The sequence below is a fragment of the Sciurus vulgaris genome (assembly GCF_902686455.1).
Source record: "Sciurus vulgaris genome assembly, chromosome: 8".
NCBI lineage: Eukaryota > Metazoa > Chordata > Mammalia > Rodentia > Sciuridae > Sciurus > Sciurus vulgaris.
The window spans coordinates 134,236,607-134,253,507 of record NC_136468.1 but is presented as its reverse complement, the minus strand read 5'-3'; the positions used below and the strand labels follow the sequence as shown (position 1 = coordinate 134,253,507).

General features: G+C 46.8%; 1 protein-coding gene across 10 annotated transcripts in view; it reads right to left on the bottom strand.

Annotated features, from left to right (window-relative positions):
- EMID1 (EMI domain containing 1) overlaps positions 1-16,901 on the bottom strand; it is a 44,228-nt gene that overhangs the window by 10,907 nt on the left and 16,420 nt on the right. For 5 of the 10 annotated variants that reach the window (XR_013765760.1, XR_013765761.1, XM_079151380.1 and 2 more), the window contains exons 4-13: positions 15,848-15,931; positions 14,809-14,870; positions 13,111-13,231; positions 12,780-12,830; positions 12,606-12,695; positions 11,955-12,101; positions 11,093-11,191; positions 10,925-10,977; positions 10,466-10,528; positions 10,317-10,361 (exon numbers count right to left, since the gene is read on the bottom strand). Coding sequence is in view for 8 of the 10 variants with exons in the window: in XM_079151380.1 (XP_079007506.1) it covers positions 10,317-10,361; positions 10,466-10,528; positions 10,925-10,977; positions 11,093-11,191; positions 11,955-12,101; positions 12,606-12,695; positions 12,780-12,830; positions 13,111-13,231; positions 14,809-14,870; positions 15,848-15,931 (815 nt within the window). In the remaining 2 variants the exon portion in view is untranslated. Of the gene's footprint in view, positions 1-9,045; positions 9,230-10,316; positions 10,362-10,465; positions 10,529-10,924; positions 10,978-11,092; positions 11,192-11,954; positions 12,102-12,605; positions 12,696-12,779; positions 12,831-13,110; positions 13,232-14,808; positions 14,871-15,847; positions 15,932-16,901 lie in introns of those variants that run through there. The other 5 variants (XM_079151383.1, XM_079151384.1, XM_079151382.1 and 2 more) reach the window with 3 other exon arrangements.

The following is a 16,901-nucleotide window of genomic DNA, read 5'->3' as shown; positions in this document are numbered from 1 at the left end:
GAACTGCCAGAAATAGAACATCCAACTCTTGGAAGAAGGAAACCACACTGGAAAATTCATAGCTTTAATTTTTCCCGAGATGGGATGGCCTGGCAAATTAGAGTCTGAGCGGCAGCCTTTGGTTTTATTTGCCGGAGGAGTTAGAGGCTGGAGTTGAGGCTGCCAGAGAAGGAGGGAATTGTGGAGGAAGCTGGAAATCAGGGAGCCACAAGACAGGGAACCAAGTCTGCATAAATGCTGTCCTCCAGCCCTTTGATGATCCACAGGGCAGGATTCCAATGAGCCCTGGAGAGAACAGGTTGGTGGAACTCAGCATGGATTTCAGCAACCCCCCACCACACAGGAGACAGAGTTTGGGAAACCCTGGGCTTTCTACTGAAACTCCAGCAAGGCCATGCCTCAGGAATAAAGACTATATCCCAAGACTGGGGATTTTTTCCCTAGGACTAAGGGTGAAACCAAATGGGCTTTCCCGGATGAAGCCTGAAACCAAGTCTCCCAAAGAGCAAGATGATCCATTAGGAATTTAATCGTGCTAAACCAAAACTCAACACGCTTCGGAATATGATATTTGAATCCAGAGTGTCTTCAATATATTATCTATATTGTTTAGTAGGCAATAAAAAAGTTACAAGATGTGAAAAAACAGGAAAATGTGACCCAAATTCAAGAGAAAAATCAGTCAACAGAAACGGATCAAGCTGGGCACGGTGGCACCCACTTATGGTCCCTGCTACTTGGGAGACTGAAGCAGGAGGATCACAAGTTCGAAGCCAGCCTGAGCAACTTAGCAAGAACCTGTCTCAAAATAAAACAAAAAGGCCTGGGGTCGCAGCTCAGTGGTAGAGCACTTGCCTAGCTGTGCCAGGCCCTGGGTTCAGTTCCCAGTACCACACACGTGCCCAAAAGAAACAAATCCTATCCATGAACATGTTGTAATAATTAGCAGAACAAGGGTTTAAAATACGAATATGTTAAAGAATTTATTGGAATTGATATAATGATGGCTTGTGCAATGGAGAATTTTGGGATAGATGTATAAATTACAAAAAAGATCAAATGGAAATTCTGGAAATAAAAATCCACTAGATGGGATTAACAGAAGACTATACACAACAGAAGCAATCATTTGAAGACAGGTCAATGGAACAGTTCAAACTGAAGCATGGACAGAAAAAGGGTTTCTAAAAAACTGGGCTGGCATAAAGAAGAATGAAATTATGGCATTTGCTGGTAAATGGATGGAACTGGACACTAGCACGCTAAGTGAAATAAGCCAGCCCCCCGAAACCAAAGGCCGAATGTTCTCTCTGATATGTGGATGCTAACACATAATAAGGGAGGGAGGGAGAACAGAAGTTCATTGGATTAGACCAAGGGGACTGAAGGGAAGGGAGGGGGTGGGGATAGGAAAGACGGTGGAAGGAATCTGCATGACTTTCCTACGTTCATATGTGAGTACGTGACCAGTGAAACGCCACATCACATACAACCACAAGAATGGGATTCTAAGTAGAATAAGTCATATGGAGTCGTGTAGGTATAATATGCCAAATTACATTCTACTGCCACGTATATCTAAAAAGAACAAAGAAAAAGGAAACAAAGAAAAGGCTGGATGGAGTGGGGTGGTAATCCCAGGGACTTCGCAAGTAGAGGCCGGAGGATTGCAAATTCAAGGCCAGCCTGACAACTCAGTGAGAACTTCTCTCAAAATAAAATAAAGGGCTGGGGATGTAGTTTAGTGGCAGAGTGCCTGGCTAGCACAGGAGAGGCCCTGGGTTCTACCTTGAGTGCCACAAGAGAAAAGGAAAAAAAAAAAAAAAAAAATACCTGATAGAACTTCAAAGAGAAACAGATGAATCCTTGACAGCTGAAGACTTTAACGCGACCTTATCAGAAATGGATAGAGCCAGCTGGCAGGAAATCATTGAGGACACAGCTGAACTCCATAGCACCATCAATGAACTGGATAAAATCGAAATTTATAGGCAACTTCATCCAATGGCAGCAAAGTACACCTTCTTCTCAAGCTTAAGAACATTCACCAGATGGATGACAAAGGGCCATAAAATACACCTCAACATATTTAAGAGTAGAAGTCATACAGTGTATTCGCTCGGACCACAATGGAATTAAATTAGAAATCAATTACAGAAGGATAACTGGAAAAATTCTAAAATACTAGGAGTTACTTAACATACTTTAGTACGTAGGTCAAAGAAGAGATCTCAAGAGAAAGGTAAAAATGTTTTAAAAAAAATTTTTTTAGATGTTGATAGACCTTTATTTTATTCATTTATTTATATGTGGTGCTGAGAATCAAACCCAGTGCCTCACACATGCTAGTCAAGAGCTCTATCACCGAGCCAGAACCCCAGCCCCTAAAAATGGTTTTTAAAAAAATGGTTTTTTAGTTGTAGATGGACACCATATCTTTATTTATCTATTTATTTATGGTGCTGAGGACTGAACCCAGTGACTCACACATGCTATGCAAGTGCTCTACCACTGAGCTACAGCCCAAGCCCTTAAAATATTTTGAATTAAATGAGAATTATTCATGCATGCTAAGCATGTGCTGTACCACTGAGCTACACCCTCAGCCCCTAACTCATTTTATGAGGCCAGTATTACCCTAATATCATAACTAAAGACATTATAAGAAAACTACAAACCAATATCTTTTGTAAATATAGACACACAAAAAAAGTCTTCAACAAAATATCAGCAAATCAAGTCCAACAATGTACAAAATTAAGTATACACCATCAGAGAATGAAATTTATCTCATTATGCAAGACTATATTAGCATTCAAAAATCAATGAGTCGGGTGTGTTGGCACATGTCTGTAATCCCAGAGGCTCAGGAGGCTGAGGCAGGAGGATCGCAAGTTCAAAGCCAGCCTTAGTAATTTAGCAAGGACCTCAGCAACTTAGCAAGGCCCTGTCTCAAAATTAAAAAAAAAAAATTAAAAAGGGCTGTGGATGTGGCTCAGAGGTTAAAGCACCCCTGTTCAATCCCCACTACCAAAAAAAAATCAATAAATGTAATACATCACATTGACCACCTTAAAAAAATCATATGATCATAACATTAGATGAAGAAAAAGCATTTGACAAAATCCAGCACTAACTTAACAACTTAGGAATAGAGGGGAACTTCCTGAACTTGATAATGAATATCCGCCAAAAAAACCTACTACTAACTCATACCTAATGGTGAGAAACTTGAAGCTTTCCTGTTAAGGAATGAAGCAAGGATGTTCCCTCTCACCATTGCCTTTCCACACAATACTGGAAGTCTTAGCTGATGCAGCAAGACAAAGGAATTTTTAAAAAGTATATGGACTCATAAAGAGGAAATAAAATTGTTTTCATTTGCAGATGACATGATCATCTATACAGAAAATCCAAAAGATTTAGCAAAAAATTTTCCAGAACTAATGAGTGAAAAGAGCATGTTTGCAGGATTCGGGTTATTATGAAAGTCAAATGCTTTCCTCTATATCGGCAATAAACAAGTGGAATTTGAAATAAAAAAAACATTTGCCAATTCCCAAAATGAAATGCTTAGGTAGCAAAAATACAACAAAATCTGTACGAGATGTATACAAGGAAAACCTCAAAATTCTGATGAAAGATACCAAAGAAGTGCTAAATAGAGATATTGCATGTTCATGGACAGACTAGATATTGCCAAGATGTCAGTTTTCACCAACTCGATCTATAGACTCAATGCAATCCCAATCAAAATCCCAGCAAAGGCTGGGCACATGCCTCTAATCCCAGCAACTTGGACTGAGACAAGAGGATCACAAGTTTGAGGCCAGCCTCAGCAACTCAGCAAGGCCCTCTGCAGCTTAGTGAGACCCTGTCTCAAAATAAAAAATAAAAGGGCTGGAGATGTAGCTCAGTGGTAATGTGCCCCTGGGATCAATCCCCAGTATGCATGTATATCCCAGCAAGGTATTCTGTGGTACCAATAAACTTATTTTAAAGCTTTTATGGAGAAGAAAAGGACCCAGAATAGACAACTCAGTATATTTTTTTGCAGGGCAGGGGGGACTGGGAGTTGAACCAAGGGCCATTTTACCCAGTCCTTTTTATTTTTCAAGATAGAGTCTTGCTAAATTGCTGAGTGTCTTTGTAAGTGTTGAGGGTGGCTTCAAACTTGTGATCCTTCTGCCTCAGCCTCTGAATAGCTGGGATTATATGCACGTGCCACCATGATTGGTGTGAACTCAGTATTGAAGGAGAAGAATAAAGCTGTAGGATTAATAACTTCTTACAAAGCTATACTAATCAAGACAGCATGTTACTGGTGAAAGAACAGAAAAACAGACCATTGGGGCAGACTAGAGAGCCTAGAAATAGATTCACATAAACACAGCCAACCAATCTTTGACTAAGGAGCAAGGGTAATACAATGGAGCAAAGACAGTCTTTTCCAGAACTGGTACTAGAACAACTGGACATCCACATGCAAAACAAATAAATAAATGAAATTAATCTAGCTGGGTGGTGCATGCATGTAGTCCCAGCTACTTGGGAGGCTGAGGCTGAAGGATCCCTTGAACCCAGGAATATAAAGCCAGTTGAGCAATATAGGGAAATCCTGTCTCAAAAAAATCTAGACACATCCTTTACACCCTCACAAAAATAAACTCAAAATGGGTCAAAGACCTAACTATAAACACAAGACTACAAAACTCCTAGATGGTTCCATGGGAGAAAACCTAGATGATCTTGTACATGGCATAATGTACATACAACACAAAGGCATGATCCAGGAAAGAAATAATTGATAACTGGATTAAACAAAAAACTTCTGCTCTACATGAAATATTGTCAAGAGAATGGGAAGACCAGTCAAAGGCTAGGAGAAAAGATTCGCAAAAGACACGCCTGAACAAAGAACTTAAAACTCAACAATATGAAAACAAATCCAATTCAAAATGGGCAAAAGACTTGAACGAACACTCTCACCAAACAAGATATACAGACAACAAATAGGATATAAAAGGATGTTCGGCATCACACATCATTAGGAAATTGCAAATTAAAACAACAATAAGATAAAACAAGAACAATCTCCGAATAATTTACCACTACACACCGACCAGAATGGCCAAAATACAGAATAGTATAAATGCTGACAAGAACATGGAGCAACCACAACCCTCATTTATTGCTGGTAGGAATGCACAATGGTATACTCACTTTGGAAGATAATTTGGCAGTGTCACATAAAACTAAACGTACTTGTAAGCTGGGTGCAGATGCCTGTGCCTAGAGTCTCGGCTAAGCATTAGGCTGAGGCAGGAGGATCTCTTGAGCTGAGGAGTTGGAGGTCAGCCTAAGCAACATAGCAAGACCTTGTGTCTACCTGTCTCTCTCTCTCTTTCTTCGGTGGAACTGGGAATTGAACCCAGGGGAGCTCTACCAGTGAGCTACATCCCCAGCCTTTTTTATTTTATTTTGAGACAGAATCTTGTTAAGTTGCTGAGGCTGACTTAGAAATTGTGATCTTCCTACCTCAGCCTCCCAAGTTGCTGGGATTACAGGCATGTGCCAGTGCACCTGGCTAAGAATCTTTCTCTGAAAAAAGAAAGGGAGGTTGGGAGGGGGAGAGAGAGAAAAGAAAGGAAAAAAACTAAACATACTCTTAACATATGATCCAGCAATCATGCTTGCTGGTATTTTCCAAATGAATTGAAAATTTATGACCACACAAAAACTTGCCTCTGGGTGTGTATTTTTTTTTTTTTTTTTGGTTTGGTTTGTTTGTTTATTTTGGTACCAGGGATTGAACTCAGGGGCATTCAACTACTGAGCCACATCCCCAGTGCTATTTTTATATTTCTTTTAGAGACAGGGTCTCACTGAGTTGCTCAGGGCCTGGTTAAGTTGCTGAGGCTGGCCTCAAACTTGCAATCCTCCTGTCTTAGCCTCCTGAGCCTTTGGGATTACATGTGTATGCCACTGGGCCCGGAGTCTCTGGATGTTTATAGCAGCTTTATGTATAACTGTCAAAAATCGGAAGCAACGAAAAATCTCTTTCAGTAGGTAAATGGATAAACTGGTACATCCAGATAATAGAATATTATTCTTGGGAGTTAAAAAGAAATGGGCTATTAAGCCATGAAAAAGCATGAAAAAGCTTCAAAGTGTCGTACTAAGTAAAAGACGCCAGCGTGAAAAGGTGCTACACTCTGATTCCAACTACATGATAGTCTGGAAAAGGCAAAACCATGGAAATGGTAAGAAGATTAGTGGGCACCAGCAGGTAGGTAGGAGGGAAGGATGAACAGTAGAGCACAGAGGATGTTTTCCAAAACCCACAGAATGGACAAAACCAAGAATGAACCCTAATGAAGCGTCAGCGTTGGTCCACTGATTGAAGCTCGATGGTGGGAGAGGCTGTCCATGTGCGGAGACAGGCAAATGATGCTCCTTCCAACCAATTTTGATATGAACCTAAACAGCACTCAACATTACTAATCAACAAACCAAAACAAAGTCCCCATTGTACATTATTACTATTCCCATTGCACTGAAGACCTACAAAAATGACCAACAACAAAACAAACTTTCTAGATCCAGGAATCTCAGTAAACCCAAAGCAGAATAAACACGAAGAAAATCACATCTAGCCATATTAAAATCCATCTGTTGAAAACTAAGGATACAGAGAAAATCTTCATATATGTATATATATATATATGTATATATTCAGACATATTTATACATGTATATACACACACACACATATATATATATATATATATATTTTAGTTGTAGATGGACAACTATTTTATTTACTTTTACATGGTGCTGAGGATTGAACCCAGGGCCTCACACATGCCAGGCAAGTGCTTTACCACTGAGCCACAACCCCTGCCCCAAGAGAGAAATCTTAAAAGCCACATTATATATAAAAAGCACACATTATATATATAAGGGAACAGTGACAGCCAATTTCTCATGAGAAACTTCTTAGAAGCCAGGACCATGGAAGAACATCTTTAGAATGTGAGAAGGGGGAAAAACTGCCAACATAATTTCATACCCAGCTAAAATATCTTTCAAAAAAATTGAGATAACATAGAGGCTATTTCATTTGTATTTTTATTTTTGTGATGTTTTGGGACAAGCCCGGGGCCTCAAGCATACTAGGCATGTACCCTATCGTTGAACCACACTCCTAGGCTCCAGAGACAGTTTTTAGATAAACTGTTGTCAGGAGACCAATACCAGAAAAGCTAAAGGAATTTCTTTAGGCCGGAGGAAAAAGATACTAGATGGAAACTGGGATCCACAGGAAGACACAAAGTACCAGTATCTGGCACTGGTAAATACATCAGTGAATATCAGAGTACAGCAGTCCTTCACTATTCATGGGGGAGCCAATCCCCTGGTTCCTGGGGATTGTGTTCCCTTCTGGATACCCAAACCCACAATTTCTCAAGTGCTTCATAAAGTGGCACAATATTTGCATATAACCTACATATATCCTCCTATGTGTAGAGATTATTTACATCATCTCTAGATTACTTCTAATACATAATACAATGTAAACGCTATGTAAGTAGATTTTATACTGTAATGGCTAGGAAATAATGTCAAGGAAAAAAATGTCTGAATATGTTCAATACAGATGCCATTTTTGCTCAAATATTTTCACTCCACAGTTGTTTGAATCCGGGACATGGAACCCATGGATATGGAAGGTTGACCAGATTTGTTTTTTTATTTTTTTCCTGTACTAGGTGTCAAACCTAGAGACTCTTTACTACTGAGCTATACCCCAGGTTTTGTTTTTTGTTTTTGTTTTTGTTTTGGGACTGGGGATTGAACCAGGTCTGCTTTATCACCAACCTACATCCCCAGGCTTTCTATTTTTTCATTTTCAGACAGTTCTCACTAAGTTACTGATGGTCTTGCTAAGATACCCAGGCTAGCCTTAAACCTGCAATCCTCCTGTCTCAGCCTCCTGAATTGCTGAGATTCTAGACATGTACCACCACTACCAGTAGGCTAAGTAAATTTTGTCTTCTTAACTTCTTTAAAAGTTGTTGATTTATTTACTTATTTTGGGGTATTTGAGATTGAACCCAGACCTTGTACATGCTAGGCAAGTGCTCTACCACTAAGCTAGATTCCCAATCTTTCTTATTTTATTTTGAGACAGGATCTCGCTAAGTTACCCAAGCTGGCCTCAAACTTGCCATCCTCCTGCCTCAGTCTCCTGAGTGGCTGGGATTACAGGTGTGCACCATCATACCCAGCGTTCCACTGGTTGTTTAAAACAATAATACTAGTGTTGGGCTAGGGGTATAATTCAGTGGTAGAGTACTTGCCCAGCATGTGTAAGGTCCTGGGTTTGAGCCCCAGTCCTACCGAGAAAAAAAAAAAAAAGTATTGTGGATTTTATAACAAAAGTAGAAGTACAATATGGGACAGTCAATAGCACAAAGCAAAACAGGAGGTGAAAACAGAATTATACATCTTTACACATGAAGTGCTACATTATCCATTCAAGTCAATTGTGATATGACAAGGACACATATTGTAATTCTTAGAGCAAACATGAAAAAAATCACATAAACAGTCATTGCTAAAAAGTTATTGGTGAAGATAAAATGGAATCTTAAAAACTGAGTTGAGGCTGGGGTTGGGGCTCAGTGGTAGAATGCTTGCCTGGCACATGTGAGGCACTGGGTTCAATCCTCAGCACCACATAAAAAGGAATAAAATAAAATAAGGGTATTGTGTCCATCTACAAGTAAAATGTTTTTTAAAAAGTACCCAGTACAGAAAAAAGAAAGAAAAGAAAGGGAAACAGAAACAAAGAAAAAATGTGATAAACAGGACAATAAAAACTTAAAAGAACTATATCAATAATTATGCATATTATTAAATGTAAATGAATGAAAAGCTCATACTTTTGAAAAAAACATGACTCAAGTTATATATTGTTTATAAGAGAAGCCCTTTATTATTATTTTTTTAATTTTTGGGGGGTACTAGGAATTGAACTCAGGGGCACTCGACCACTGAGCCACATCCCCAGCACTATTTTGTATTTTATTTAGAGACAGGGTCTCACTGAGTTGCTCAGGGTCTCGCTTTTGCTGGGGCTGGCTTTGAACTCAGGATCCTCCTGCCTCAGCCTCCAGAGCTGCTGGGATGACAGGCATGCACCACCATGTCCAGCTGATAAACACTTTAAATATAAAAGCACAGACGGGTTCGAAAGAAGAAGATCAAAGTTGGACATGGTGGTGCATGCCTGTAATCCAATGGCCTGGGAGGCTGAGGCAGCAGGACCCTGAGTTTAAAATCAGTCTCAACAATTTGGCAAGGCCCTAATCAACTTAGTGAGACCCTGCCTCTAAATAAAAAATAAAGCAGGCTGGGGATGTGGTTCAGTGTTTGAGGGCCCCTGGGTTCAATCCCCAAAACCAAAAAATAATAATAATAATAATAATAAAAATAAAAATAAAAAAAGATATACCATGTAAACACCAAGCATTGGACTGCTCATGATGTGGGGGGGTTGTGGTTCAGTGGTAGAGCACTTGCCTAGCATGTGGGGGACACAGAGTTTGATTCTCAGCACCGCATATAGATTAATAAAATAAAGGTCCATTGACAACTAAACATTTTTAAAATAAAAGAATGCTGATGTAGCTACTTTAATAGTAAGCAAAGTAGATTTCAAGGTAAGGAATATTATCAGAGATAAAGATATTACTTCCATAAAGATAAAAAGACCAAGGAAACATTGAACTCCTAAACATGTAGGTGCTTAATAACAAAGACTCAAAATACAAAGAGCTGAGTTGAATTAAAAGGGAGAAAAGGTCAAATGTATAATCAGAATTGGATAGACTGAAAGTGAAAAGAAGAAGTACAGAGTCAAAAAGATGTGTAGGGAAAGAGAGAGGGGAAAAAAACATGGAGTCATGGTAGCCAGAGAAAGATGGCAGCGGCCTGCTTCTAAAAGGATGATGGGGCTGGGGTTGTGGCTCAGTGGTAGAGCACTTGCCTAGCATGTGTGAGGCACTGGGTTCCAGCCTCAGAATAGCATATAAATAAATGAGTAAAATAAACGTCCATCAACAACCAATAAATAAATAAATAAATAAAATGATGATGATTTTCAGAGACAGGGAGCAACTGAGAGATTAGAGCTGCCCAGGTCCAGACAGGAAGGTCAGGGGCCATGGCTGCAAGGGACAGAACCAGAGCAGGGGTGTGGGCCTATGGGATCCTGGAGGGGTGGCTACAAGGCAGATATCGTCATTTACCTGCTGCCCCATGAAGCCTTGGGGGCCAGGTTCCCCTCGTAGTCCCTGTATAGGAGGGAAGAGAAGACTGAAGTTAGCTGTTGGGGGCCCTGACCTGGGGCCCCAGGGGCTCCCCAGAATCCCCCACCTGAGGTCATCTGGGTACTCACTCTCTCGCCCTTCTCTCCTGGACTGCCAGGGATTCCTTTGGGTCCAGTGGGGCCTGGAGGTCCCTGAGCAATAAGACGGGGCCTCAGTTTTGTGATAGGGTAGGATGGAATGGGCGGGGGCTGGGGGCAGAAGGGTCAGGGAGGGAACCCCAGCTGAGCCTGGGCCTCACCATACACCCATAACGAGGCGCAGGTTATCTGGCTCAGGGGTAAGAAGTCTGACCCTGGGGTCTACAGATGCTGCCGCTGTGTGCTGGCCACAGCCCTCGGGCAGGAATCTCCACCCTCCTCAGCCTTAGGTGACAACCCTTGCTTTTCATTACATGAACTGAAGGAGAAAATTCATGGAAAGGAGTTTGTGTATCAGATGCTCAGTGAGTGAAAGAATGAATTAAAGGGAGGACGAATAGGTGGATGAACGGATGGACACACGGTGGGAGCACCTGGAGGAGGACTCACCAGGTGTCCAGGACTCCCAGGGATACCTGTGGGACCTGGAGGTCCAGGGGGACCTAGAATTAGACAGGATATCCTCAGGACTGGAGCAGAGTACGGTACCATCAACCGCCCTAGTCCCTCCGCCACTTACCAACCCATCCCTCATGCCAGGCCTGGACTCAAACTCACCCATGGGCCCTGGAAGACCAGGGGGGCCTGGGGGCCCAGTGGGTCCCTGGGGCCAGTGGCTGCTGGTCTCAGTGAAGGTGTTGGACTGTAATGGGTCTCCTGAGAGAGGAAAGATGATGAATGAGCAGGGCTGTGTCCCCCTGCCACCTCTGCCAAGTCAGCTCTGATGGCCCTACGGGGCACCTGTGGCATGGATGTGCCAGTGGGCACCAGGAGGGAGTGTGGGCCACGAAGGACCAGAGGAGGGAGACCTGGGTCGGACCCTCCTGCATTCTAGCTGGTCACGTCCAGAAGGACTCCTGAGCTTCCTGAGCCCGGACTGTTACTTGCCTAAAGGGAATAACCCTAAAAGCCTCCCATGTCCTAGGCTTCTGTGTGGGGGGGTCCTAGGAGTTCTGGGAGGCTGCCACGATCTCCATCCCCACTGGAGAGAGGAGGACGCTCAGGCGGGGAGAGGGAGAAGGACCGGCGGGTGAACAGTGTGTGGGTCTGGCTGGGCTCCGGGGGGAGGCCAGGGATCCACATCGGCACAGGGCCACACTGTGGCCTTGGGAGTCTGAGCTCTCGAGGGCTGGATTCTGGCCAGCTCCAAGGCTTGGGGAGGGCCCCATGCCTGGGGGCTCTGAGCATCTAGAGCTGAAGCCATTTCCCCCATGACTCAGCTGTGTGATAACAGCATGTGACCTCCCCTCTCTGGCCCTCAGTGTCCCTTATCTGTGAACAGAGGCAGCAGCACCGGCTGGGCCACGGGTGACCTCTGGCCCCCTGGCACTGGCAAGTGCCTGCTATCTACCAGGCACCATGGCAGTATTTACTGCAGCCTCATCACCCACCTCAACCTGCCAGGACCCCAGGGACTCACCAGGCTGGGAGGTCCGGGCATGGGATGGTCCAACAGGAGCGGGGGGTCCCGGGGGACCAGGAGGCCCTGGTGGGCCTGGAAGTCCCCTCTCTCCAGGGGTTCCCACAGCCCCAGCCTGGCCAGGGCTCCCTGGGGGACCCTGTGGACCTGCAATGAGATCGCAGGGCTTGGTAGGTATACAGCAGGCAGGGAGGGTGGCCTCAAGATGGCAGCCTGGGCGGCAGGCGCAGAGAGGACTCAGGAGCCCGCAGGCTTGCCGTCCCCGGCTTCCTGTGAGGGGCATGAACACAGCCTATCATTCTCTGTCCCACCCAGTTTAATCTGGGTTTCTCCTTAGGGACCCCAGATCCCCAGGTTTCCCTAGGAACCCTGGTCATGGCGGGGGGGCTAGTATTTCTCCCACTGGTTTGGGAGCTCCCAGGGACTGGGCTGACCTCACCCAGTGCCCAGCTCAGACCCTGGTGAGTGTAAATGCCCAGAGAGCACCAGCAGAGAGCCAGGTGTGAGCAGGACAGTCCCAGAGGGCTGGTGGGTAGAAGGGACAAGGCTGCCCTGGCTGTGTCGGTCGGGGAAGAAAGCCCAGCCTGGGTCCACCCAGCAGAAGGGATGGTCAAGAAAGAGGGGGACACAGGAGGCATTGTGGGTGCTTACCTGGTGGGCCTCTCATCCCTGCGGGGCCCTGGCTGCCAGCATCTCCTTTGGGACCGGTAGGCCCAGGCAGCCCCCGAGTGCCCCCAAGGTCTGAGGAGTAGAGAGCATTAGGCTGGCAGCTCTAGACTTGCTCTTGACCCGAACCCTGGCCCTGAGCCCCCTGCCAGCACCTACCATCTCGAGGGAGCAGTGGGGCCCGCAGGCTCTCTCTGGCTCCTGGTAGCCCTGGTATGAGGGGGAAGGCAGGGGTCAATGATCCTGCTGGGTCAGGGGGAAGGAGAGTCACCGAGTCCCCCAAACCATTTCCACCCAGGCAGGATCTGCTGGGTCTGCTCAGCTTCCCAGGACTCCAGTGCTCGGGCGCCCCTGAGAACATCCCCTGGGTCTAGTGGAGATAAGGGGAGACCTGGGCTGAGCAGAGGTCGGTAGGGCAGAGCAAGGGTGGGGACCAGAGTCTCACTCCCGATTCCCACGTGGGAGTCTATTCCCTGCCTGATCCACTCACCCTGGAGGCCTCCATCTCCAGGGCTTCCCTGGGCAGCTGGGGAGCCCCAGAGTGGAGAAGGGTCCTCAGGGGTAGCTGGGGTCAAGGGCACTGCCCGCTCTGTGACAGTCAGCACAGCCACCTGTGGAGGAGGAGGAAGAGAGGGATGGGGTGGATTCCAGGGACTCTGCAAGCACAGACCAGTTGAGGGGGCCAGCAGGGAGTGGAGACCTGGGCTCATAGGGGCCCAAACTCCGTGAGAAGTGTCTGCGTTTTTAAAGTGTACAGTTCATAGCAGCACGCACCGCAGAAATGTCATCACACCTGGTCACTGCCACCCAAGTGGAGCTCAGTGCTCATGGTGCTCATGGCCAAGCAGGTTTCTTTATGCTAATCTCTATAAATAATATGACGCTTGTCTTGATCTGCTGAAATGGCACAAGGGTTTGAAGAGTTTTGCTTTTTTTTTTTCTTTTTTTGGTGCTGGGGATTAAACCCAGGGCCTCGAGTGTGTTATGCACTCTCTCTACCGTGAGAATTTTTTTCTAAATCTGCAGGGAAGTTTGGAAGGGTCTGACATAAAAGAGAGACCAGGTGGCATATCCCAAATCCACTTTTGGGACCAGGGTGAAGATAACCCTGGAACATCAGTTGGTACCCCCTGAGTCACTGACTGGGGGACAGCGTGGGGGCTGTCCTCATAGCAGATGCTCTGTAATTATGCAACTACCCATTTCTGACCCCTGGTTTTCTAATTTCCCTACTGATAGGAAACATGTTCATATCTGATCATCTCCACAAGATGAAGTCCAAGAGGAGGGAACAGTGGAACAAAGAATATGCAAAGTGTACACGTCTATCTATATATGTCCAGAAAATCTGGAAGGAGCCTGGTGCCGTGGTGCACGCCTGTAATCCCAGCAACTTGGGAGGTTGAGGCAGGAGGATTGCAAGTTTGAGGCCAGCCTCAGCAATTTAGCCAGGCAACTTAGCGAGACCCTGACTCAAAATAAAAAATAAAAAGGGCTGGGATGTGGCTCAGTGGTGAAGTGCCCCTGGGTTCAATACCCCCTACCAAAAAAAAAAAAAAAAAAAAAATCCGGAAGGAAAAAAATGATTAAAAAGTGACCCTACATGCTTGTAGTCCCAGCTACTCACGGGGCTTGCTCAAGCCTGGGCAACAGAGTTAGACTGAGTTTAAAAAAAAAAAAAAAAAAAAAAAAAGATATTAATGGCTCACATTTCTGAGTTTTTCATGTTTAGAATCTTTGTTTACTGTTCTATAATTTTTGAAGACTTTTAATCTCAAAATAATGAGATGAGTAATAGATATTTTGCTCTGAAGCTGGAGGATGGTATTATGGGGTGGCTAAGGAGTGGTGGGCAAGGGGGATTCTGCAGCCAGCCCTGGGCGGTGTGAACGGGGATCTGGTTGGGACTGGGCAGTACGGGGAGGGGGCGTCACGCTTCCTGGAGGAAGAGTGGGCCAGACCATCTGACTAAGAGTCGGGCTTCCTGGGGAGGACACTGGAGGACAGGTGGAAGAGCTGGCTGGGAACCAATGGCAGGCTGTGGCCGGCATGGGAAAACTGCCTGCCTGGTCTGTGGGGAGCCCTGTGGAAGCTCGGGAGCTGCAGGTTGGGCATGGGGGAGAAGGAAGGGCGGGGAGGAGGCCAGGGGGCCCCAGGGCTGGGGGTCAGCAGGGAGCTGCTCACCCACCTTGGCCTCCAGCACCTTCAGCCTCTCGGTCAGCTCCGATACTTTGCTGCAATTGAGACAACCTGTGGGGAGGGAGGAGACTGGGACTGGGTCCAGGGTCCCAGGGTCTCCCTAAGAGCCCGTAGTCCCTGGAGGAGACTAAGGAGGAGGGAGGAGACAGACCCCAACCCAGAAGGAATTCCAGTGCAGGGAAGGGGTTACAGCATCGCCACAGGCCCAGGTGGACCACCCCTGGGGCTTTCCTTCAACACTGGGGCCTCCAAAGTGGCCCTGTCTCTTCCAGAGCAGGGTGTCAGGCCTGATCCTGGCAGCCTCTGGTGTCCAAAATGACCCTTTTCCCAGAAGCCCGGGCGGGAAATCCTGTTGTTTCCTGCGGGGCGGGGGTGGGGCTGGGGTGTGGACCTGCCAGCTTTGGGGACCCACACATTACAGCCTAGACAGGGCTGGCCTCAGAGGCACCGCCCTCTGACCCTCTCACAGAAGCGCAGTCCAGCTCCTCCTTAGCAAGACCCCTAAATCACTCCCAACAGCTCCAGCCCCTTGCGGAGGTTTGCATGCTGCTCTCCATCCTCGGAGGAGCCGGGCAAGGTGCAGCGAGCGCCCAGCACGCACAGCACGGCGGGTCCCGCCCAGTGCTGCCCCCTGGTGGCTGCGGAACTCGGACCCGGCCGGGCAGGTCTCCAGTCTGGTCTGGTTTCCCTCTATTTAAAACGGGTCGACCGGGTCTTGGGAGCAGGGTGTGCACAGCTGTGGGGTTTAAACAGCTGGTGACAGAAAGCACCGGCTCAAGGCCTTACACCCCGCGGACACCCGGTAAAGAGAGGGATGGGGGCTTGGATCTGCAGCAGCAGGAGTCAGGGCCATGGTCTCAGGGTGCCTGGGCTCAAGGCAGACCCACCTCTGGGGTCGTTCCTCCCCCTTGTAGCTCTCTTTCCAGCCTTTCTGGACCCTCCACTGCTGGACTGCTGGCTTTTAGGACAATTACCACGCTGCCCTGGGTCCCCTCTTGGTCTCACCCAAGATGCCGCCCCAGACCCACCTGAGAAGGCTGTAGGCTGAAGAGCCATCCGCGGCACTGAGCTGCCCGGCCACGCGGGCTCCCTGAAGCCAGAGGTGCCTGCAACTGAGGAAAGGCCAGGTGAGGACCCCGCTGGCCTGCGCCACCCTTGCCTTGGCACATGCCCCTGCCCGCCACTGTGTCCCCGGCAGGGATTCTACTCCCTGAGGGATAGGGAGGTCCAGGGAGGTGGAGCTATTTCCCCAGGTGACACAGCACGAAGGGGGCTGAGTTGGAACAGACGGACCCTTGATGGGCTGGTGAGAGGAGCTGGCAAGGGGTGAGGAGGAGGCTGGGGGCTTCCTCAACGACCCCTGCTGGCTACCTTGGTTAAGAGTTAGAAGTTATCAGCCAGGCGTGGTGATGCACGCCTGTGATCCCACCAGCCTGGAAAGCTGAGGCAGGAGGACAGCAAGTTCAAAGTCGCCCCAGCAACTTAGCAAGGTAGTAAACAACTTAGTGAGGCCCTGTCTCAAAATAAAAAATAAAATAAAGCTGCGGATGTGGCTCTGTGGTTAAGCACCCCTGGGTTCAACTCGCAGTATCTCCGCCTCCCCAAAAATGTTTGGGCTTGGCCAGCCGTGGTGGTGCATGCCTATAATTCCGGCAGCCCAGGAGGCTGAGGCAGGAGGATTGCAAATTCAGACCAGCCTCAGCAATTTAGCAGGGCCCTAAGCAACTTAGCAAGACCCTGTTTCAAAATAGAAAATAAAGGGCTTGGGGATGTGGCTCAGTGGTTGAGGGTTCCTGGGTTCAATCCCTGGTACCAAAACGAAAGAAAAAAGTTTGAGGTTATCACCAGCTTGGGTTCCTGCCCCACCACTTACTGACCTGTGTGACATCTTCTCTGGATTTGCCCACTTTCCCATCTGTAAAATGGGACACTGAGGCTTTTCTGTCCCTCCCAGCCTGGTGTGAGGCCTGAGGATGGCGATATGTGCACAGGGCCCATTGTTCACACACAGGAGACACTCAGTAAACTAGGCTGTGACTGTCCCTCTCTCTCTCGCTCTCCCTGGCCCTCAGAGTCAGAAAG